Here is a 23,305-nt window from a genome sequence, read left to right on the forward strand (position 1 = left end):
CAAAGGAGATTAATCAGAACTGACTTTGACAAGCACTGTGGCAATTGGACAATTAAAACAGACATTCGGATGGCAGGGAAGAAGAACAAACTGGGGAGGAGGGTGGAGAGAATGGTGCGGCAATGAAGGAGTGAAAGCCCAGAATCCCTGTGAATGTTCATTGAAACTAATAAAATTTAATAATAAAAAAAATTCAACAGAGAAGCAAACAACAAATGCTGGTGAGATTATGGAGAAACTTGAACTCTTATTCTCTGTTGGTGGGAGTGCAAAATGGTGCAACCACTCTGGAAGGCAGTATGGTACTTTCCCAAAAACCTGGAAATAGAAATAACATTTGACGCAGCAATTCCACTACTGGGAATATACCCTAAAGAAATCAGAACTGCCATCCAAACAGAAATATGCATACTTACGTTTATTGTTGTGTTGTTCACAATAGCAAAGAGATGAAAACAACCCAAGTGCCAACAAGAAATTAATTGATAGAGAAACTGTGGTATATTCACACAATGGAATATTTTGCAGCACTGAAAAACAAGGAACTCATAAAATATTATATAAAATGGGTGACCCTGGAGGACATTATGTTGAGTAAAGTATCTCAGTCAAAAAAGGACAGTACTGCATAATGCCACTGTTATAAAACAGGAATGACTTGGGGGTTGGGGAAACTGAGATAAGAGGGATAAACAATATGCACTTCATTGAAACAGATGAATGAAAGAACTGTTTAAAAGGAATATATGATTGGCTATTGTTTGCATGACAACAGTATAGAATAAGAGTTGCATAACAGAGTGGACTGGGGGAGGAGGAAATTGTGCAATGATAAAAGAATTTTTTTTTCAAAGAGAAAAGTGAACTGATGGAGTGAATAGGGAGGAAAATGTGCAACAATGAATGGAAATCCAAGTTCTCTATAAATGTTCATCAAAATATCAATTAAAATTAAAAACAATAAGGTGTTTAAGAGATGTCATTGTGAAGACCAAGGAACACCTGTCTCAAGCTAGGGAATTTTCAGTTCTTCATATGTATGTCAAAGCTTAACAATGACTAAGGAAGAGCAAAGAAGAGTTCACGTCTTTAAATTGTGGTGCTAACATGCAATATTGAATAAACCACGAGCTGTTACTAGATGTTGAAGATCCAACAAATGGTTTTCAGGACAACCAACCAGGTAATGTATCAATCTGTTATACATAATAGAATGTCATGAGTAAGAGCCAATTCAGTAGCAACTAATAAGTTAAACACTATGATCACCACACATTTATATTTATACTAAAATGGTCATAGTGTAAGAGGTATGAGGGAATTGAAGTGAGAAAATTCAGAGCACAGTTGAGTTAGATGGTTCTCTATACTATACTCATCAAACATGTAGAAGTGAAAAATCTTTGCCTGAGCTATCTAATTTTCTCTTTACATAAATGCATATAGGTCACAAGTCCACTGACCTAATTTGTACTTTTATTTAATTCTTTCAAATGGATAAAGATTTCCTTGAGCACATAAATAGTGTCCAGGACAATACATACTAGTTCATTGGAGAAAAAGATTGATTTGGTTCCTGTCAACTTCTAGAATTCATTTAATCCCACTCTTTTCTGTAATTTAGTTTTACTATTATCTTCTTCATACTCTTGTATCTACCTCTAACCCCTTTCTAATTTATCCAGCAAATCTTCATCCTCAATATTTATGATAGATTTGAAAATGCAAAGCAAGAAAGGATTAATGTCTCTACTATTCACTTTCCCCTGAATTTTTGCTCTTCGTCATGAACATTTCAGTGTCCTCCTACCTTGACTCTGGGCATGGCCATATGACTGGCTTTGATCAACAGGATATTAGCAGATGTGACACAAATTAGAGGCTTGAGAAGTGCTCATGAGATTGGGCTTACTTGCTTGTTGTCTGCAACTACTGATAGAAGATCCCTAGACTAGACTTCTGGGATTGAAGAGTCACTAATGCCCAGCAAATTGCCCCAGTCATCTTATTCAAGGCAACAGAGATCAGCTATTTTTAAGGTGACCCTAAATAAGTGTGAAATTCAAGCCATTATCAGCAAGGCTGTCTAGATAGCCTACAGTTGATTGCAAACACCCATATAAGCTCACTTTTGTTCACCCAGCTCAGCTCAGCTCATTTGAACCCCACAGACACAACTTACAGTTGAATGCTATTATGGTTATGTAGTAGTACAGTAGAAATAGATAATAAAATTTATAGATATTTCCTTTATTTTTCCCCTCAAAAGTGATTACTTCCCCATCTATGTAATCTCTAGATTTTATACCTTCCTCACTGCAAAACTTAACCCTTTCATCACAAAATTATTTTCTGCTTTGAGCTCGTCAGTGATATCATGTGTTTCTAGTAATAGAAGGCAGGTTAAACTTGAGGGGAAACTTTTTTTTAGTAACAAAGATTTTGATACAATTATGTGATATTCCTATGTCTACAGAAAACACTAGTGATAGGATTAGTGGTGTGAGACTCATTTTTTTCAGAGTCATGAAATCACATAGATATCCATGAGGCAGTATGTACCACAATGAGGATAACAGTGTCCCAAAACCCCCTAGAAAACAAAGTAGGACATATCACACTCTGATCTCAAAGCCTCTTACACAGAGTAATCAAGATGTCACAGGGTACTGCTGCAATGACAGAGAAACAGATATGTCTGACATATCATGAAAGGGCTAATTATTTTTTTATTGAATGAACATTGCTGTTGTTATTATGTGCCATTAAGTAGCTTGTGACTCATAGCGACCTTAAGTACAAGAGCCCTAAATGCTGCTCTGTCCTGTGCCAGCCTCACCATCTCCGACACACTCTTTCCCACTACCCCAATCACAAAATCGATCCATCTCATCGAGGGTCTTCCTCTCCTGTGCCGCCCCTCCACTCTCCCAAACATGATGTCCCTCTCCAAGGACCAGTCCCTCCTTGCAACATGCTCAAAGTATGACAGACTAAACTTCAGAATCCTTGACTCCAAGGAGCATTCTGGCTTCACCCTCTCCAGGACAAACCTGTTTGTTGTCCTAGTAGTCCATGGTATATTCAACACTCTTTTCCAGCATTATGATTAAAAAAAATAAAAAATCTGATCCTCCTTCTAAGATTGAACTTCTTAGAAGCAAGAAGGAGTTAAGAGCATAGTTTGGGTATTGTTGTTACATACCATACACTCAGAACTGAACCATAGCTGACCTTCTGGCAGGTTTTCAGAGTCAGTGATTACACTGGAGGAGATTACCCATCCTTCTTTCACAGAGCAACTGGTGGCCTCGAACCATGTGCCTTTAGGGTTGCAGCAGAGCTTCTTGCCATTAGGCCACCAGAGCTTAGGTTCAAATTCCAATTCAAGGCAAACTCATTGCCCCTGAGTTGGAATCAATGTATAGCTGACATTCTAGCAGATTTTTGAAGGCTGCAAATTATATGGAGAAGATTGCTTACTTTTCTCCAGCAGAGAAGCTGGGGCATGAACATTGCCAGAGGCTCTGTTTTAGGTTTAGCCGCTCAACTACCTACAAACTATTACACTAGAGCTCCCAATTATGAGTTCAAATTCTACAAATGGCACATAAATAATCTGACCTCATTTTTTACTGTAAAATGAGAACAGTAGTAGTAACCTTGCAAGCTTCTTCAGAAAACAAAACAAAGAAATCTGTATAAAGTATCCAGCTCAATTAATGATACATCAAAGGGCTCAATACTTAATATGTTGTTAAATGAATTAAAGAGTTGATGCCTCCATAGCAAAATTCTTAGAATGAACACAGCAAAAATGTAAGGCCTTTATTCTAGATCAATACTTAGTATCACACCAGCTACCCAGAGCACACTTTAGCCTCAAATTCAATTGATGACTATGGAAGCTGAGGTTTCAATTTACTGAACCCAACTGTATAATAAATAGAAGTCTCTCAGAGGACCATCTTTGCAACTTATCGTCAGCATAGTAGTTAAATGCCGTTTATTTAATTTCTCATTTAAAACAAAAGTTGCAGCTCACTGCTTATAAATCTGCTCTCCATTCAACCCTTCAGAGAAAAATAGATTCTTGGCTTGCACTTATTGTCTCCTCTTGGGCAGACTAAGTAAGGGCTAGACTTCAGCACAATTAAGAGGCATGTACTCACCTCTCTGGAGGCAGGTTGTCTTCCACAGCAGCTGCAACAATAAGAAGCAGAATGAAAAAGATGCATCAGAAGCAGTTGTGTAAAGTGGATTATGCCTGACAATTATCTGAACCCAGAGAAAAGTAGAGTGGTAGCTCACCTGTATCACGAACACCGTTCCCCATCCCCTATCCCCAGTGGAAATTGTCATGGGAATCTACACTGCAGCCCTGTCTTAAAACAGTAACAACAACCTTACCAAATAATTTGCTGTCAATTAATTACAATTTATGGTAACCCCGTGTGTGTTCATAGTAGAACTACTCTATAGGATTTTCAAAATCTTTGTACATGATGAAGCAATGTGTAAAATCTATAGAGTTCTCTATAATCTTTGTTTATTTTTTCATTTGAATGAAGGTTATAAATAATTTTAATTTTTCCCTAGTCATTCATAGAAATTTTGTTTTATAGCATTAATTTTAATTGATTGATGTAATTAATTAATTACAATGTCTCATCAAAACCTTATTGTGTATTGCCTTTTCTTTCATCCAGTTTATCTGATTATTAATTTTCACTCCCCTCTTTCTCCCTTTACTCCCTATTAATCCTCTAAGACTGATTCTAATTTGGAGTGATTAAATTTTCTTCTGTGAGGAAAAGTGAGTGCTTTTCCTCAGCTTTTTACAATAGTGGTCATACACTGTAATTGTCTTTTTGTGACTGATTTAGGTCACTCAGCATAATTTGTTGTAGATGCATCCATGTTGTATAGTATTTCATGAACTCCTGATAGCTTTTTAATGATGAATAATACTCCATTGTGTGAATGTACCGTAGTTTCTTTAGTGAATCATCTGTTGATGAATACTTGGGTTGTTTCCAACTCTTCACTATTGTAAAGACTGCTGCAAAAGGCATGGGTGTGCATGTGTCAGCTTGCACGAGGATTTCCTTCTGCAGTCTTGCCGGGTGTTCACACCTACCTCTAGGTGAATAGTTGAGTGCAACTATTAGTGTCAACTCCTTCATTCACCCTACATGGTGTATGTTTAGGGGTAGAGTCTCTTGCTTAGACTTTAACGTCTTTGAGGACCAGAACCTCAACAGGATTTATTTCTTGATCTTTCATTTCCTTTATAGGGCTGGCTTCCATGTATGTTCAAATGAGTAGTAACATGGAGTGTTTATTGAATGTTTAAGTGCCAAGAACTAATTCAATACTTTCATACATTACCCTACTCAGTCCTCACAATAATCCCATGAAGTCAATGGCCTTCTTATGTGAAATTATACACAAAATAATAGCAAATAAGTAGATAAGTTGAAAGTTGCAAAGTCCATTTTGTTACCAATGAGATAGTACTTCGTTCTATGTTGGCAATTCCTTCTCTTTCAAAGAGCTTGCTTGAAGCCTAGTCAGTAAGGAATTGTACTACCAACCCAAAGGCAGGTAGTTCAAGTCTACCAGCTGCTCTGAGGGAGCAAGAAAAACAACCTTTTCCTATGTGATGTATAGCCTCTGAAAACTGGAAGGTCAGCTCTGAGTTGGTTCCAACTTGATGGCAGTGAGAGATTATAAAAGAAAAATGATACTTGGTCTTCTTTGATATAGAGTTTGTTGTTATGTGCCTTTGAGTAGCCTGAGACCCATAGCAATCCTATAGCAGCTCTGAATCCTGCCCTGTTCTGAGCCAGTCTCATTAATTCCAATGCACCAACCTCCATTGCCCTGTATCAATCCATCTCATCCAGAGTTTCCAAGCATGATGTCCTTCTCCAAGAACCAGTCTCTCCAGCCCACATGTCCAAAGTATATAAGATGGAGCTTCAGAATCCTAGCCTCTAAGGGAGAGACTTGGTTTCACCCTCTCTAAGATAGACCTATTTGTTTTCTTGGCAGTCCAAGACTCTTCTCTAGCACCACAATTCGAAGGTATCGATTCTTCTTCTGTCATCCTTAGTCATTGTACAGCTCTCTGATGCATAGTAAGTAATTGTGAAGGCCATGGACTGGATTAGGTGCACTTTAGTTTCTAGATTGACATTGTTGCTTTTCAGCACTCTGGAAAGGTCCATGACAGCAGACTTTCCCAGTGTAATTAATCTTTTGATTTCCTGACTACTGGTGTTAAGAGTGTTGATTGTGGAGCCGAGCAAGCTGTAATTATTAACAACCTCAAACACTTTTCCATCTATCACGGTGCTGCCAATTGGCCCAGTAGTGAGAATCTTTGTCTTCTTGATGTCAAGCTTCAATCCATATTGAAGACCATAGTCCTTGACTTTCTGCATCAAGCACTTCAGGTCTTCTTCAGTTTCAGCATAATGTAGGTTTTTGATGAGTCTTTCTCAAATCTTGATGTCATATTCCTCCTCATAAAGCCCTGCTTCCTAAGTGATCTGTTCTGTATATAGATTGGAAAGGTATGGAGGCAGGGTGCATCCCTAATGCACTCCTTTCCTGATTTTGAACCATGCAGTGTTTACTTGCTCTGTTCTGAGGACTGCTTCTGCTTCCTGTGCCTAGTATAGGTTTTGCATAAGTACAATCAAGTGTTCTCGGACTCCCATTTTACTCAAGGTCAGCCACAATTTATTGTGATCCACAGAGTCAAATGCCTTTGCATAGTCAATGAAATACAGACATTCTTCTGTTACTCTCTGCTTTCTGTCAAGATCCATCTGACATTGGCAATAGTGTCTCTAGTGCCATGACCTCTTCTAAATCCAGCTTGTATTTCTAGTAGTTATCTGTCAATATACTGTTCCAGTTGTTTCTGAATTATCTTCAGGAGGATTTTGCTAGTGTGGGTTATTAAATATTTTTTTATAATTTCCACACTCTGTCGGGTCATCTTTTTTTTTTTGGAATGGGAATAAATATGGATCTCTTCCGGTCAGTTCACCAAGTAGTTGTCCTCCAGATTTCTTAGCACAACTTGGTGAGCACATCCAGGGCAGCATCTATTTGTTGAAATATGTCAATTGGTATTCCATCAATTCCTAGGGCTTTGTTTTTTTCCAAGTCCTTCAGAGCAGCCTGAACTTCCTCCTTCATCACCATTGCCTCTTGATCATATATAGTTTCTTAAAATTCTTCTGTGTTAGCTAATTCTTTTTTGGTACTATGACTGTATACTCCTTTCATCTTCTTTTAATGCTTCCTGAATCATTCAATATTCTGCCTATAGCATCCTTAAGCATTGACACTTGTGGCTTGAATTTGTTCTTCAGTTCTTTCAGCTTAAAAAATGCTGAGCAAGTTCAGCCCTTTTGATTTTCTGATTCCAACTCCTTGCACATTTCATTATAATACTTTGCCTTGTCTTCCTGAGCTTTTTTTCTTGTGCCACTTGATATTTTTATTTTTTATACTAAATAAAACAATCACATTTTATTTCATAATACTGATTACAATTCCGACAATGTAACAGCATTCCTCCCACTTTCTCACTGTGTTGTCTGTCCTTTCCTATCCACCTCTGTCTTCTAATCATTATCTCTAAGCAAATATAGCCCATGATCTTATACAGTTGATTTTTCTAAAAAGTATGTACCTTCCTGGTTTTATTATTCATCTAACAAATCAGTGTATTTGGTTAAAAATTGAACCACAAAAAAGTGAGTTCAGTTCCAGGTTTCAAGGTTATCTAAGGGAAATAGTTGGGAAATTCTTCCAGTCTCAATTAGATAAAAAAAAACAAAACCAAAACCCTGATTTTTTTCTATTTCTTATGTGTGTAGAATTAACTTATTTTTAAATTGATATTTTATTCTAAGTTTATATTGGATTTCCATTCATTCATTGTTGTACATTTTCCGCCCTGCCTCCCCACCCCCCAGTTTGCTTTTTTCTTTGGAAAAACAGGTTTGTTTGGTTTTTGGTTTTTTGGGTTTTGTTTTTTTTTTCATTTTTATACAGTCCCCCTCCTCACAGACCACTTTACTATGTAGTTCTTATTCTGGACTCTTGTCTTAGCAATAATACCTAATCACATATTCCTTTTATACCATTTTCTCCCTCATCTGTTTCAATGCTATGTCCATTATTTGTCTCCTCTTTTCTTAGTTTTCCTCCAACTCTCATATCAGTCTAATTTTATTACAGTGATATTATACAGTGTTTGTCTTTTTTGTGATTGAGATATTTCACTCAGCATAATGTCCTCCAGGGTCACCCTTTTGTATATTTCATGAGTTCTTTGTTTTTCAGTGCTGTATAATATTCCATTGTGTGGATATAGTACAGCTTTTCTAGCCATTCATTTGTTGATGGGCACTTAGGTTCTTTACAATTCTTTGTTATTGTGAACAAAACAGAAATAAACATGGGTGTGCATATATCTACTAGGGTGGCAGTTCTGATTTCCTTAGGGTATATTCCCAGTAGTGGAATTGCTGGCTCAAATGGTATTTCTATTTCCAACTTTTGAGAAAGCGCCATACTGCCTTCTATAGTGGTTGCAATATTTTACACTCCCACCAACAGTGAATAAGGGTTCCAGTTTCTCTACAACCTCGCCAGCATTTGTTGTTTGCTGCTCTGTTGAATTTTGCTATTCTTATTGGGGTGAGATGATATCTCATAATTGTTTTGCCTTTTGAAATCTTCTATTCAGCTCCTTAACTTCTTAATTTCTCCCCTTTGCTTTGGTTTCTCGACACTATAATACTATATTCAGAGTCTCTTCTGACACCCACTACATTAAAAGTGTACTTATCAGAGTTCTCTCCTTTAATGATTTTATATATGAAAGGATTTAAGTGACGTATAAAGGTGGTTCTCAAAGTGTGAGTCCTGGATCAGCACAATCAACTGTCCAGGAACTTTCTTCCATAACTGATTCACAGCAACCCTGTGAATTTTGGAGTGGTGATCACACTCCTTAGAGCTGAGACCAATGACTATATAATCTTTCAGTACATGCCCAGGCCTTTTCACCAAGTGCCTTAGTGTAGATTTGAACTTGTAACCTTTCAGTTAGTAGCTAAATATTTAACTGTTTGTGCCACTCAGGGATTTCCAGGAACTTGCCTAAAAGTCATAGCCTCAAATCCTTAATCCAGACCAAATGGATCAGAAACTCTGGAGAAAGGTCCAGCAATCTCTGCTTTAATGAGTCTTTTGAGTAAGTCTGATGTGTGCTAAAGTTTGAGAACCCTGAACTACAGAAACTTAACTAGGAGGTTGTCCTAAACAGTCATATGAGCCACCAAAATCTGTCATGGCAATAGCAGAACAAATGTTAGGACAGCACCGGTGTCACCCCAATGGGCTTGCTCCTCTCATGTTTCACTAGAGTGAACATAAACAAAAGCATTGAAAATGTCAACAGGATCAGTCTGTGGAGGGGGTAGTTGAGGGAATAAGAAGGTGTTTGGTTTTTTTTTTTTAAATAATTAAGAAAAAAAATTATTCCATTCCTGGATGACTGCGATGGGGTCTTGTAGGGGTGGGGCAGTGGTGGAGATAAAGGATGATGGTTTCCCTTCAGTTAAACCCTGAAGACAGATGACAGAGGTGAGATGTCCAGAGAAGGATTTCAGGTCAAGTTCACACTAACTTTCTTTTCCCTCCCGCCCCTGTTTGCACTGGCTGAAGTCAACAGAGTTGACAGCACAGCCTTTGCAGAAAACACAAAGATTGACTGGCTCCCTGCTTGGTGACTTTTCTTCACTTTGGGCAGATGCCAAGTGATCAAATGCGTGGCTCTCAGGGGAAGCAGACTGGCCCAGTAGTGATAAGGGGCCAGTTCCTGTAGATTTGTAATTTCACAGGCAAGCTGCCATGGCTTCCACATGAGAAGAAACAGTGATGAATGTCCAGCCCCCTAGAAGAGCAGGAGCTGCATTGTCACCGAGGAATGGATGGAGAGAGGGTAGTGAGGTGTGGATAAAAGCACGTGTGTTACGTAGCTCCTGCTAGGATGTACTGGGGTGCCCTGTGCAGTTCCTTACCTTCCCTTTGGGTCTTGGAAAGAGCAGCTGCCTGCTTCTTAAAGGCCTGGAGGTTCACCACCGGGGGCTTTGGAGGTTTTGGGGGCGGAGGACCCAGAGACTCCACTGAAGGTAATGGCTTTGTTTTAGGAAGCTGATAGTTCCTTATGCTCTCTTGCTCCTCTGAGAAAGATAACAAGGCATGCAGGTTATTAGAGTTTTTACTTAATGAATTGTCAGGGAAAGCTGATTGGTTTCCTTGCCTCAGCTTCCCTCTCTTCCAATCTATTCTCTCCTCAGCAGCCAGAGTGACTTGATTCAAATGCAAATTCGATTACGCTGGCTACCCTCCTGCTCAGAGGACAAAGGCAGATTTCTGCAGCCTGACCTCCATTCAGACCACCCAACCTATGCTTCCAGTTTATTTTCTCACCACCCCTATCATCTTCGACCCCCAAGTGTATCCTCAAAGACTTCATTCAAACCTCTGACAGTGATGGAGATTTTATTTTTTTTCCCCCTTGCTTTCATAGACATCACAGACACAATAATAAAGTTTCTCACGCTTTCTTTCTGCCTGCTAGTGGCACGCAAAATTGAATAGGAGAATGCAGAAATTACTGGACATGTGAACCATTCTCTTTACAAGAGGGTGAGAAATGTTTTAAAACAAAAACAAAAAAAGCTCTCAGATAGCTAAAGTTAGATTTATGCCATTACTGACTCCCTCACTTCTCTCCCAGGATACTTCAAATGATTCTTTAAGGCTCTTCTCTAACAATATCTATACTCTAGGAAGCTTCTCTTGACATCTACCAGGATTATTAATTCCCTGATCTGCAAACAGGTTTGTCCTGGAGAAGGTGAAGCCGGATTGCTCCTTGGAGTCAAGGATTCTGAAGCTTCATCTGACATACTTTGGGCATGTTGCAAGGAGGGACTGGTCCTTGGAGAGGGACATCATGTTTGGCAGAGTGGAGGGGCAGCGAAGGAGAGGAAGACCTTCAATGAGATGGATTGATTCTGTGACTGGAGTGGTGGGAACAAGTGCATTTGAGATGGCTAGGTTGGCATAGGAAAGAACAGCGTTTAGAGCTCTTGTACATAGGGTCACTATGAATCGCAAATGACTCGATGGCACATAACAACATCTTCTTTCTGTCTCTTTTTCTCATTTCTGTCCAGTTGGAATCAAGTGATAGCTGATTCTCCACTGGGTTCTTCCAAGCTGTGAATCACATGAGAGGAGACTACCCATCTTTCTCCTATGGAGCAGCTAGTAGAATCAAAGTGCCTGCCTTTGGCTCCTGACTCACTCGGTCATCAGAGTTCCATTCTGTATCTTGTTAATAATTGTTAATACTGCTTAACTTATTATGGAATATTTGAATAGTTCCAACTAAGCACGGGCCTCTTCTGGGCAAGACTATTGGCCTCCTCCCAGCATGAAGTACAGGGCCATCTTCCAGGGACATAGACTGTGAATATTCAGTGAAAGAGTCCCATAAGCACTTACAACATGTAAATAGCACAAGGGCTACTGTTAAAAGTAAGACTTTATCTCTGATTTCCAAGTATAAGATATTGTTTTAATTATTAATGTGTGTGTGTGTGTGTGTGTGTGTGTGTGTGTGTGTTGTCAAATCAGATCTGACTGGTACAAGAGGAGATTGTCCCTCCTTCTCCAGCAGAGCATCTGGCGGATTTGAACCGCACACCTCTAGGATTGCAGTACATCTTCTTGCCACTAGGCCACCAGAGTTTGCCAAGTATAAGTTACTTTTTGTGATAACTTGTGTGCCTGTGATTTTGTATGTGGTAATTGTTGCTAGGAGAGGGACATCATACTAGAAAAGGTGGAGGGGCAGCAAAAGACAGGAAGACCTTTAATCAGATAGACTGACACAGTGACTGTGGCAAGGGGCTCAAGTGTGTCAGAAATTGTGACGATGGCACAGGATAAGACATGGTTAGGTCTCTTGTTCACAGTGCATCTATGAGCCATTCTCAATTTGATGGCACCTAAAAACAACAACAACAATTTTTTAAAATAGTCCTGCACAAATAAAAATCCAATAGAAATCATTCCAATATTATATATAAAAATTATATCTGCCTCTTACCTGAAAATAATTTTTAAAATTATCTATAATCCAAGTACCTTGAAGTTTTATTTGTATACTTAAGTAGTTGGTAAGAGGGATTGCTCATATTAAAACTAGAAAAGTCAGCTATTGTTTTACAAATAACTCTATGTGATATATTCTCCAAGCCTTGCTGTCTTCAATAGCTTAGGATGGAAAGGGATGCTTCCTTCATTCCCAAACAGTGAGGACCCTTTCAGCTCTTTACAATATCAGGAATTTTAGTCCTTAGATAATTAAAGACACAGTAGAAATGAATTTCTACTTACCAACTGAGTTTCTAATTTTTACATTACATTGTGATAAGCATTTTACAAAGATTATTCCATTTAATCTTCTCAATAGCTCCTTTCATCAAAGAATGGAGCATTAAACACTGTCCAGTCTTTTTATCTCCTTCCTTCTATTCATATCTCCTTCCTTTCTTTCTTTCTTCTCGTTCCCTATCCACCTTTACTTACCTAGGATGTCACAGGCGTTGTAGATAGAAATAAAAACAAGAACAGAGAGACAGTCTTCTTAAAATTTCATTCTAATAGAGTGTAACTGGTATTGGACAAGCAAACATATGTACAAAATAGATTTACAGAGATATATTAGTGTTCTGGAGGAAATAAAACAGGATGCTATGAAAGAGCGTTAACTGGTGGGTTGAGAAGCATATTTGGAAAAGGATCAGTTGAACTTAGACATAAATGCTCTCACACAAATATCAAAGACTCTTACAGGAAGAGGAACTGACTAGTAAAGAGACATTTGCAATACACACAAAAATAGACAACAATATGACAGATATGGATATGACCTAGAAAGAAAAGGCCATGATGTTCTGATTCTTATAAACTATCTCTCAGTGCAAAACCAGGAGATGAAGTACTTTCTCCAAATAAGAATTTGCAATTTAGCCAATAAGCCTACTATATTTGCACTGAAGATTGGAGCAAATATTACCCAGAACATGTATGTGGCAATAGTAAGTTAACAGACTTTAAATTAGGAAAAGACACTGAGCCCTCCAGGACTCTCATGGGGATTTGCACTTCTCACCTGTTACTTGGCTGGCAGGCTCACACTCAGAGATGAGTGGGGAGGAGCTCCCTGTGGATTTCCTCCCAGGACTGTGGCTTTCTAGACTCTTCCCATCATGTTGTGAAAGTAGAGTAGAGGAATCCTCATTGCAGGCAAGTGGTTTTGGTTCAACGTTCAAGTGTCTTTGGGAAGGAAGAATCTGAGAGTCATTTGTTCCCAGTCTTTTCATTAACTTCTCTGGAGAACATCCCAGGCTTTTTGGCTCTTTCAGATGGAAATCCCTACGTCCATAATTAGCAAGGAGGTTGGCTGATGGCTTCTCACTGTGCTGAGCTGAAAACTTCTCCCAGTTGCGAAGCTTGTCTCTGAAGTTAGAGGCCACCATTACTTTTTCTTTAGTAGTTACTTTATTATCTGGTTGATTCATTTCTGCTAGCAGTGAGGCTTTCCGTGAATTTATGGCTGATCCAGAAGCCCCTTTTAGAGATGTTGGGGAAGTAGAACATTTCTGAATTTGGTTGCTCTGGGTCAGTTTGTCATTCTGAAGTGTAAGAGGCCGAGACTCACCACTGGGACAAGATGACGAGGGCTGATTTGGTTTGGATGAGAAGGGTTTTCCATTGGTCAAAACCTGTCTTGGCTGTACACTTGTGATGTAACTCTTTTGTGAGACACTTGCTGGGCATTTATTAGGCCCGGAAAGAAGTGGAGTATCTATTGTGTTTTGAAATTTGGCTCGAAGTTCCTTGAAGTTTTTAATTCCTTCCTGAAGCAGAAAAGAAAACAAAAGTGCTTCATTATCCCAGGAAGCAGCGGAAATGATTAACTTACTTCAACGTACATGTTAAGGGACTCAGGGCTAATGTAATGTGGTCACTTATTTGTTGGGCAATGATGACTGGTAACATTCTCACCTATGTGAAAGAAAATGAAAACAACCATCTTTTCTTTGAAACACTTCAAACAGGTTTCATTTTATCACAACATAGATTATTTATAAATGAGCTAATATTAAGAATTGCTGATAAACTCTTTGAGAAAACCTCCTGATGTCTTCCCACTATCAATAATAAAAAAACCCCCAAACCCAACCAACTCCAAGCTGATTAGCATGACATTCAAACATCATTAAAGTGATTCTGGCTCTTAGTAGCCCTCTATTGGGTTACCAAGGCTGTAAATAGTAATAAAAGAAGACTGCCTGTCTTTTCCCAGGGAAATTTGGTGGCATTCAAACAGCTGGAGATTCTCAGTCTTCTGGCTAGTAGTACAACACACTACAACCAGATCTATGCCACCAGAACGCAAAATACTAGCTCAAAAGATGGTGAAACCACTATCCCCAGATGCAGGCCAACACCAAACTGGAAAGAAGCAACCTTATTTCTTTTAAATGATTCTTACTTATGACAACCCATGTGGCACTGTGAAGAAGGGAGCACGAGAGGATTTCCTTGGCTCTGATCTTTACAGAAGCAGATTACCAGGTTTGGGTATTTGGGTTTTTGTTGGTTTTTTTTTTGTTGTTGTTGTTTTTTTCCCCAGTTCTGGTGGGTTCAAACCATTAACTTCTCAGTTACTACACAAAGAAAACCATTTGTGCCATTTAAGGGCCTGAGGGCCCACACAACCACCCTTGGGTCAAACTGGCCTGGTTACAGTTTTCCTAGAAACTATGTACTTCACTATTTTGGTTTCATTGTGTTCTTGCTTTACAACATGCACCCTCCAGTTAATCATCAATGTCTTTCTTGTTGGGTCAGCGTCATGTGTCCCCTAGGCACGGCAGGTGGTGCTAATTCCTTCCCTGCCTATGGTGTTTCCATAGCTCTTTGTAATTTAGCTGTTGCACTTAATCCTGTGAAATGAATAAAGAAACAAACTTTTGATTAGATGCACCTGTTTTAAATGCTCCTCCCCTTCACTATCAAGGCAAACATGTAGAGAAACTCACTCGCCTCTAGGTGGAGCCTTGTCGTAAAAGAAAGCTGCAAAGCGGTTAAAGCATTAGCCTACTATATACAAAATTTCTATCACAGAACCTAACATATGTTGTGTACCATCGAGTCAGAACTGACTCATAGCTGACCTTCCAGCAGGTTTGCAGAGGCAGGAAAGAACAGAGTTGATTGCCCATTTTTCTCCTGTGGAACAGCTGCTTAATTAGAACCACGTGCGTTTGGGTTGGCAGTGCAACTACTTAATCACTATACCACCGAAGTATGGACTTACAGTAAGTGTATTAAAACCAAATAAAACCCCTACTAATCAGAGGGAGCGCTGGTGGCCTCGTGGCAGGATTGGTCAGTGAGTTGGTTGTCTAAGTAGATAGGAGTAAGGTTTTCACTCCTATTCAGTGCTCTAACCTTCTCCCACTTGCTGTTTGCTCCCGTGGAGTCATATTAAAACCCATAGCTCTCTCTATGAACAGCTGGCCTGAACCCTGCCCTTCCTTGCACCGTCCTCATCGTCTCTGATACACTAGAACCTATGCTGAAGTCACCTTGTCAATCCATCTCTTGGGGGTCTTCTCTCCTTCACTGACCATCTTTCCAAACATGATAGCCTTCTCCAAAGAATAGCGTCGCCTAGCTACATGTCCAAAGTATGAAGGATGAAGTTTCACCATTCTAGATAGAATTTATTTTTTACAAACTTATTTTGACGTCTGTTGCTCTCACAGGAGGTAAAAGGTCATAGGGGATATTGTGTAGGAAGATATAGCTAATGGAGCCATTTGAAAAAAGTCCGTATCATCATCATCTCCTGATCACCCTAATGTTTTAATATCATGTACACAGTTCACCCCACGGCAGTTACTTGTAATGTTTTCAGTGGAGGGGATATTGGGTGACCTTTCTTCGCTGTGTTTACAGTTGACTCACACCTGCCCTCTGAAGATTTATGAGGGAAGAGAAAGTGAACAAGATGTATGAAACCAGTATCTAGTAACTCATTCACCTGCTCGCTCTTATTTATTCTCTCCTCTTCCCTTCTAGCTTGTCTTCTTTTCTCTTTCTCTTCCTTCCCTTCTTTTCCTCCCTCCTTCCTTCTTTCTAGTCCTCTTGTGTTCTCTCTCTCTCTCTCTCTCTCACACACACACACACACACCCCCACCCACCCATGCATATTTGTAGCATGTCTCAGAAATTACTTAGGGCTGGGTCTCTAATCAGAAAAGTTAATGGGCCTTCACTTCCTCTTTTGTGATGTGACGGAAGCCAGTGCTTGCCACAGAATGAAGACACCTGAATTGTGAAGCTCAGTTTAGCCATTTTCTAGTTCTATGTACCTCGGCAATATAGTTCCCTTTTCTGTGTCTTCTTCCCCTTATTATAAAATAGTGCTTAACATTTTACTAACAGTTCAAGGTAGGGATCAAATGAGATAATAGATGTGTAAAGTTTAGCAATTAATATTTTTTTCATTTTAATGAACATTTACAAAGATTTTGGATTTCCATTTATTCATTGTTGCACTTTTCTCTCTGCCTACTCCTCCCCCGCCCATCCCCCAGTTCGCTCTTCTCTTTGAAAAGTAAAAGAAAAATTCCTTCACTGGTATACAATCCCCCAGTGCCTCCCCCTGTCCCCCTGACCTGAGTACACTCCACTATGCAACCTTCATTCTGGACTCTTGTGATAACCATAATACTCAATCATATATCACTTTTAAACAGTTCTCTCCCCCATCTATTTCAATGCAGTATACATAATTTATCCAGTTTGTCTCAGTCTTACCCCAACCCCCACATCAGTCCCATTCTACAACAGTGGCACCATGCAGTATTTGTCTTTTTGTGACTGAGATATTTCACTCAGCATAATGTCCTCCAGGGTCACTCATTTAGCAATTAATGTTTTAAAGTAGTATGATGACAATTGTTGTTGTTATTGTTCTTATTCACTCTCTGTCACCATATGAACTTCAATGCTATTGTCAGGTTGATTTTATCCTCTGAAGGCTTGTTTATGCCAGCATCTTCTTTATCTGGGGCTACTATAGCAGAAATACCATAAATAGGTGATATTGACACAGAGAAATTTATTTCCTCGCACCTTAGGAGGCTAACAGTTCGACTTCCCAGTGGTGGCAGCAGTGGAAGCCTGCCTCCCCCGGTGGGCCCTGAGGGAATGTCCTTGCTTCTTTCTCAGCTTCTGTCCTTCAGTCCTTGGAGATCTACATGAGGCCTGTTATCTGTCTTCCTCTGCCTGTGCTTGCCTGCTTGCTTGATCTGCTCTTTTATATCTCAGGAGAGACTGATTTAAAACACACCCTACACTAATACATAGGTTTTCTGTTGTTGTACATAGAGCCTCCTATTTCAGAAGTGGGTGGCCAATCCTTCTTCCTAGTCTGTCTTAATCTGAATGTTTAGATTTAGAGGAGTATCTGACAGACAAGCAATTTGTGGAGCAGTGAATGATAAATCCCTCATTGTGGAGTTAACCATTAGTTACAGTGTTGTCCCTGCCCTTAGCCCAGTGCCTTGACCCACTTATTTCCCAGCTCCACCCTCCACCAGGATACCCCTTCACTTCTACCAAATCCCTTAAGAATTTTTGTGCCCACCAAGTTGCGCCAAGAAATCTGGAGAACAACCACTTGGCCAACTGATCCAAAGAGATCTATATTTGTTCCCATTCCAAAGAAGGGTGACCCAACAGAGTGTGGAAATTACAGAACAATGTCATTAATTTCACATTCAAGCAAGATTCTACTGAAGATTATCCAAAAACGACTGGAACAGCACATCAGCAGAGAACTGACAGAAGTCCAGGCTGGATTTAGAAGGGGTTGTGGTACTAGGGACTTTGTAGCTAATGTTAGATGGATCTTAGCTGAAAGCAGGGAATACCAGAAGAATGTCTATCTGTGTTTCATTGATTATGCAAAGGCGTTTGACTGTGGATCATAACAAACTGTGGCTGACTCTGAGAAGAATGGGAATCCCAGAACATGTAATTGTGCTAATGCGAAATCTATACTTGGACCAAGAGACAGTCGTCAGAACAGAGCAGGGTAACACTGCATGGTTCAAAATTGGGAAGGGTGTACGCCAGGGATGTGCCCTATCTCCATACCTTTTCAACCTGTATGCAGAACAGATTATCTGAGAGGCTGGGCTCTATGAAGAGAAGTGTGGCACCAGGATTGGTGGAAGATCTATTAACAATCTGTGTTATGCAGATGACACAACCCTGCTTGCCAAAACTGAGGAGGACCTCATGCACTTGCTGCAGAGGGTCAAGGACTGCAGCCTTGAGTATGGACTGAGGCTCAATGTCAAGAAGACAAAGATTCTCACCACTGGACCAATTGGCAGCATCAGGATGGATGGTGAAGAGATTGAGATAGTTCACAACTTCAGTTTCCTTGGCTCCACGGTCAACACCCTTGGCACCAGCAACCAGGAAATAAAAAAGAACATATTGCGATGGGAAAGTCTGCTGTTAGGGACCTCTCTAAAGTACTCAAGAGCAACAGTCACTCTCTGGAGACTAAGGTGTGTCTGATACAGGCCATGGTCTTTGCAATCCCTTGTTATGCATCAAAGAGTTGGACAATAACTAGGGAGGATAGAAGGAGAATTGATGCCTTTGAGCTGTGGTGCTGGAGAAGAGTATTGAATGTACCATGTACTGCCAAGAACACAAACAGATTCATCCTGTAGAGGGTTAAACCAGGCTACTCCTTGGAGGCAAGGATTCTGGGGCTTCGTCTGAAATGCTTTGGATATGTTGTAAGGAGAGACAGGTCCTTGGAGAGGGACATCATGCTTATTAGGGTGGAGGGACGGCACAGGAGGGGAAGACCCTCTATGAGGTGGATTGATTCAGTGACTGGGGTGATCGGGATGGGTGTGTCAGAGGCAGTGTGATTGGCACAGGATAGAGTAAGGTTTAGGGCTTTTGTACATAGGGTTGCTATGAGTCGCAAACGACTCGAGGGCACATAACAACAACAACACACTAATACGGTCTCATTAACCAAACAAAGAAATCTCACAATCACTACCACTTTAAGGGTTAGGATTTATAGTTTGTATTCTGAGGGATATAATTAACTCATATGACAAGACTCTAGCAAGAAATGGAATAATGAATTTATGGTCTCCAGACTAGGGCTCCATGTAAAGGTCACTCACTCCGGAGGCAGCAAATCTGAGTATTTCTGTCTCATTTCGTCTTTTCAACAAATATTCATTACAGGGATCTATAATCAACATCTATAGCACCAGCAGTCAAGACATCAAAAGACATGTTGTATTGGGAAAATATGTTGTCTGGGACCTCTTTAAAGTGTTGAAGAGCAAGGATGTCAACTTAAAGACTAAGATGTGCCTGATCCAAGTAATTATATGCTTCCAATGCATCTGAAAGCTGGACGATGAATAAGGATGGGAGAATCAAGGCCTTTTAATTGTGGTGTTGAAGAAACAAAATGAATACCCATGAACTGCCAAAAGATCAAATAAGTCTGTCTTAGAGAAAGTGGAATCAAGGTGCTCCTTAGAGGTAAAGATGGTGAAATTCTTCTCACATACTTTGGACATCTTATCAAGAGGTGCCAGTCCTTGGGAAAAGACATTATGCTGGTAAAAGTGTAGGATCAGAGGAAAAGAGGCAGAACCTCAACGAGATGGACTTGAGTTTGTCAGAGATCATGCGGATGGTGAAATTCAGATCTGTTATTCATTGCATTGCTCTGAGCTGAAACAAAACTAGATGAAATAAAACAAGAACAATGAAGGCAAAACTTTGAGCATATTATCACGAGGGGCCAGGCCCCAGAGAAGGGTATCATGCTTGGTAAAGTAGTGTTGTTGTTGTTATATACTGTCAAGTCGCCTGTGTCTCATGGCATCTCTGTGTACAACAGCTCTGAAGCCTGCCCTATCCTGAGTCAGTCTCACTGACTCTGACACACTGACTCCCATTGCTCTAGTTACTGTACCAATCTATCTCATCCCAGGTCTTCCTCTTCTGTGCTGTTCCTTCACCCTTCTGAACATAATACCTTTCTCCAAGGATCAGTTCCTCCTGGCAACATTCCCAAAGTATGTTAGATGGAGTTTCTAAATCCTAGCCTTCCAGGAGAAACTTGGTTACACTCTCTAAACAGACGTATTTGTTTTCTTGGCAGTCTATGGTATGTCTAAGACTCTTCTCCAGCACCGCAACTCAAAGGCATCAATTCTTCTTCTGTCGTTTTTAGTCATTGTCCAGCTCTCTGATGCACAGCAAATAATTGTGAAAACTATGGCCTGAGTCAGGCATACTTTAGTCTCTAAACTGACGTTGTTGCTTCTCAGTACTCTGATAAAAGATTTACCTAATACAATTCATCTTTTGATTTCCTGACTGCTGGTGCCAAGAACATTGATTGTTGAGCTCTGCAAGTTATAACTCTCAACAACCTCAATCTCTTCTCCATCCATTATGGTGCTGCCAATTGGTCCAGTGGTGAGAATCTTTGTCTTGATGTTGAGCTTCAATCCATATTGAAGACTACAGTCCTTGACCTTCTATAGCAACTGCTTCAGGTCCACTTCAGTTTCAGCAAGCAAGGTTGTGTTATCTGCATAACGTAGGTTGTTGAGGCTCTTCAATGAGATAGATTTGTATAGTGAATAGAACAATGAGTGTAAACACAACAGAGCCTGTGAAAATAACAGGATCAGACAGAGTTTCATTCTATTATATGTAGGGTCCCATGAGTCTGAGCAGATTTGACAATACCTAACCACACAAGCAAAATAAAGAAGCCCTCATGATGATATAGTGTAGTATGTGCTGGGATGCTAATAAAAAGATTAGCAGTTCAAATCTACGAGTTACTGTGCAACTCCCCTTCACCATGAATCTACCTGATCCTGTGTGCAGACTATTTTAAACAACACTTTCTAGTGATCCTTCATCTAACGAAGAGGCTAGAAGCCAGGGATTATATCTTATATGGAATTTTGCCATGAAGAGGTACTTATGTGAGACATAAGAAATGAGCTAAATGTGAAGTGATAGCCAGCCAGGGGAAGACGGGCTCTCCTGAGACAGCTGGGACTGAGATATCCATCCAGTGTGTTGGGTTTCCACTTGAATAATCCTATGTGGAGGTTAAGTGAAGGATAAACACACAAGCTCATTACTAACCATCACAAAAATTCATGAAATAACCTAAAATAAGTTGGTTCTGCTTGAACTGGCAACATCAAACTCTGCCAAATATACTGTAGTTTCCTTTCCCTTCCTTCCTTCCTTCCTTCCTTCCTTCCTTCCTTCCTTCCTTCCTTCCTTCCTTCCTTCCTTCCTTCCTCTCCCTCCCTTTCTCTTATTTTTTTTAAAATTTTCTACTAGTTTATTTACAAAATTTGAATACATTGTTTTCAAGAACAAGTTCTTTCAATTTCCCTCACCACCCCCCAATCAAATTGTACAACACCATAATTAATCCCTCCCTCCTGCTACACGTCTTTATCCCTCTGCTTCCAACCTCTCCCATCCCTCTTGGATGGCAGGAATTTTGACAATATTTGTTCAGCACAGCAGTTCCAGTGCCTGGAAGGACAGTGAGTCTATATTGTGGTGTTGTTATGTGCCATCTAGTCAGAATAGACTCAAAACTTTTGGGTTGACAGTGTGACTCCTTATGCACTAGGCTACCAGAGTCACTCTAATCCATGATGAGTGCTCTAAAAATGTTGGAGAGCTAACGAATCTTTGATTTATAATTCTTTCAGAACCCCTTCAAGCCAGGGATTGTACCATATGTCTTTTGGTGTCCCCAACATGAATGGATCTGTGAATGAAAATTAACTATTTGTACTGCCCAGGACTCCTTAGAGCAATTAGGTAGTTTACACAGTAGTGCATGAATGACGGAATTTAAAAATTTTTCTGCTTCATCTTTGTGAGGACAACTTAAAATGCCCGCAAGATTAGTTACCTAATTGTTATAATAGCAGAAATCACTCTGAAAACAGTTCTGGGAAATAGGCTTGCCAGTTCTAACCTGGACTGGACAATTCTCAAATGCTCTAGCCAGGAAGCAAGGACCCAAACAATTCCTGAGATGTTGTGGGAACAACCTAAGATAAAAGACAGTCATGTCCTCTAAACAGAAGAGAATTTGTCTCTGGTATGGACACTAGCCAAGGAGACAGCAACAGAAGATAACCCCAGAAAACAAAAAAACCAAACCAAAACCCAAAGATAGTGCTCCCTTAGAAGAATAGGGAGATCACTATGAAAACTACAAGTCTAATTTTGAATCATTTGAAGGTTATATTATGTTTAAATGACTATACTTTGCCAGACTATGAGGACTGAAGGAGCCGTCGGGCACAATGGTCAGGTTCTGCGCCGCAATACAGAAGTTGGTGATTCAAGCCTACGCACGCAACAACAATGAGGGTAAAAGATCTAGTCATCTGCTTCTATAAAGGTTCTAGTGAATTGAAGGGATCCCTATGTGCAGTTCTGCTCTGTCATGTAAAGTCACTATGAATTGGAATTGACTTGACCTCATTTAACTATAGAACAAAGCTCTATTGGGCTGAAGGTCTTCATCAAATATGTCTTGCACACAGTCTAAGGTATAATAATAACAATAATAAGCAGTATACATCATTTATCCCGTCTTTCTCAGTCTCCCCCCAACCCCGAAGTCAGTCCTGTTTTACAACAGTGGCATTATGCAGTCTTTGTCCTTTGGTGACTGAGATACTTCACTCAGCATAATGTCCTCCAGAGTCACCCATTTTGAATAATATTGCATGAGTTCCTTGTTTTTCAGTGTATGAATATGCCACAGTTTCTCTGTCCATTCATTTGCTGATGGGCACTTGGGTTGTTTCCAACTCTTTGCTATTGTGAACAAAGCAGCAATAAACATGGGTGTGCACATATCTGCTTGGGTGGTGGTTATGGTTTCTTTGATTATATTCGCAGTAGTGGAATTGCTGGGTCAAATGACACTTTTATTTGTTATTTTTTGAGAAAGCTCCATACTGCTTTCTGTAGTGGTTGCACCATTTTA

General features: G+C 39.9%; 1 protein-coding gene across 1 annotated transcript in view; it reads right to left on the bottom strand.

Moving 5' to 3' along the window:
• Window positions 1-23,305, bottom strand: part of LOC102843445 (chromosome unknown open reading frame, human C1orf168) — a 125,405-nt gene that overhangs the window by 95,443 nt on the left and 6,657 nt on the right. Inside the window, exons 2-4 of the mRNA XM_006879826.1 lie at window positions 13,286-14,033; window positions 10,116-10,277; window positions 4,173-4,203 (exon numbers count right to left, since the gene is read on the bottom strand). Coding sequence (XP_006879888.1) covers window positions 4,173-4,203; window positions 10,116-10,277; window positions 13,286-14,033 — 941 coding nt within the window. The remainder of the gene's footprint in view (window positions 1-4,172; window positions 4,204-10,115; window positions 10,278-13,285; window positions 14,034-23,305) is intronic.

This window comes from Elephantulus edwardii, unplaced genomic scaffold (assembly GCF_000299155.1).
Source record: "Elephantulus edwardii isolate Elephantulus edwardi_28Jun2011 unplaced genomic scaffold, EleEdw1.0 scaffold00005, whole genome shotgun sequence".
NCBI lineage: Eukaryota > Metazoa > Chordata > Mammalia > Macroscelidea > Macroscelididae > Elephantulus > Elephantulus edwardii.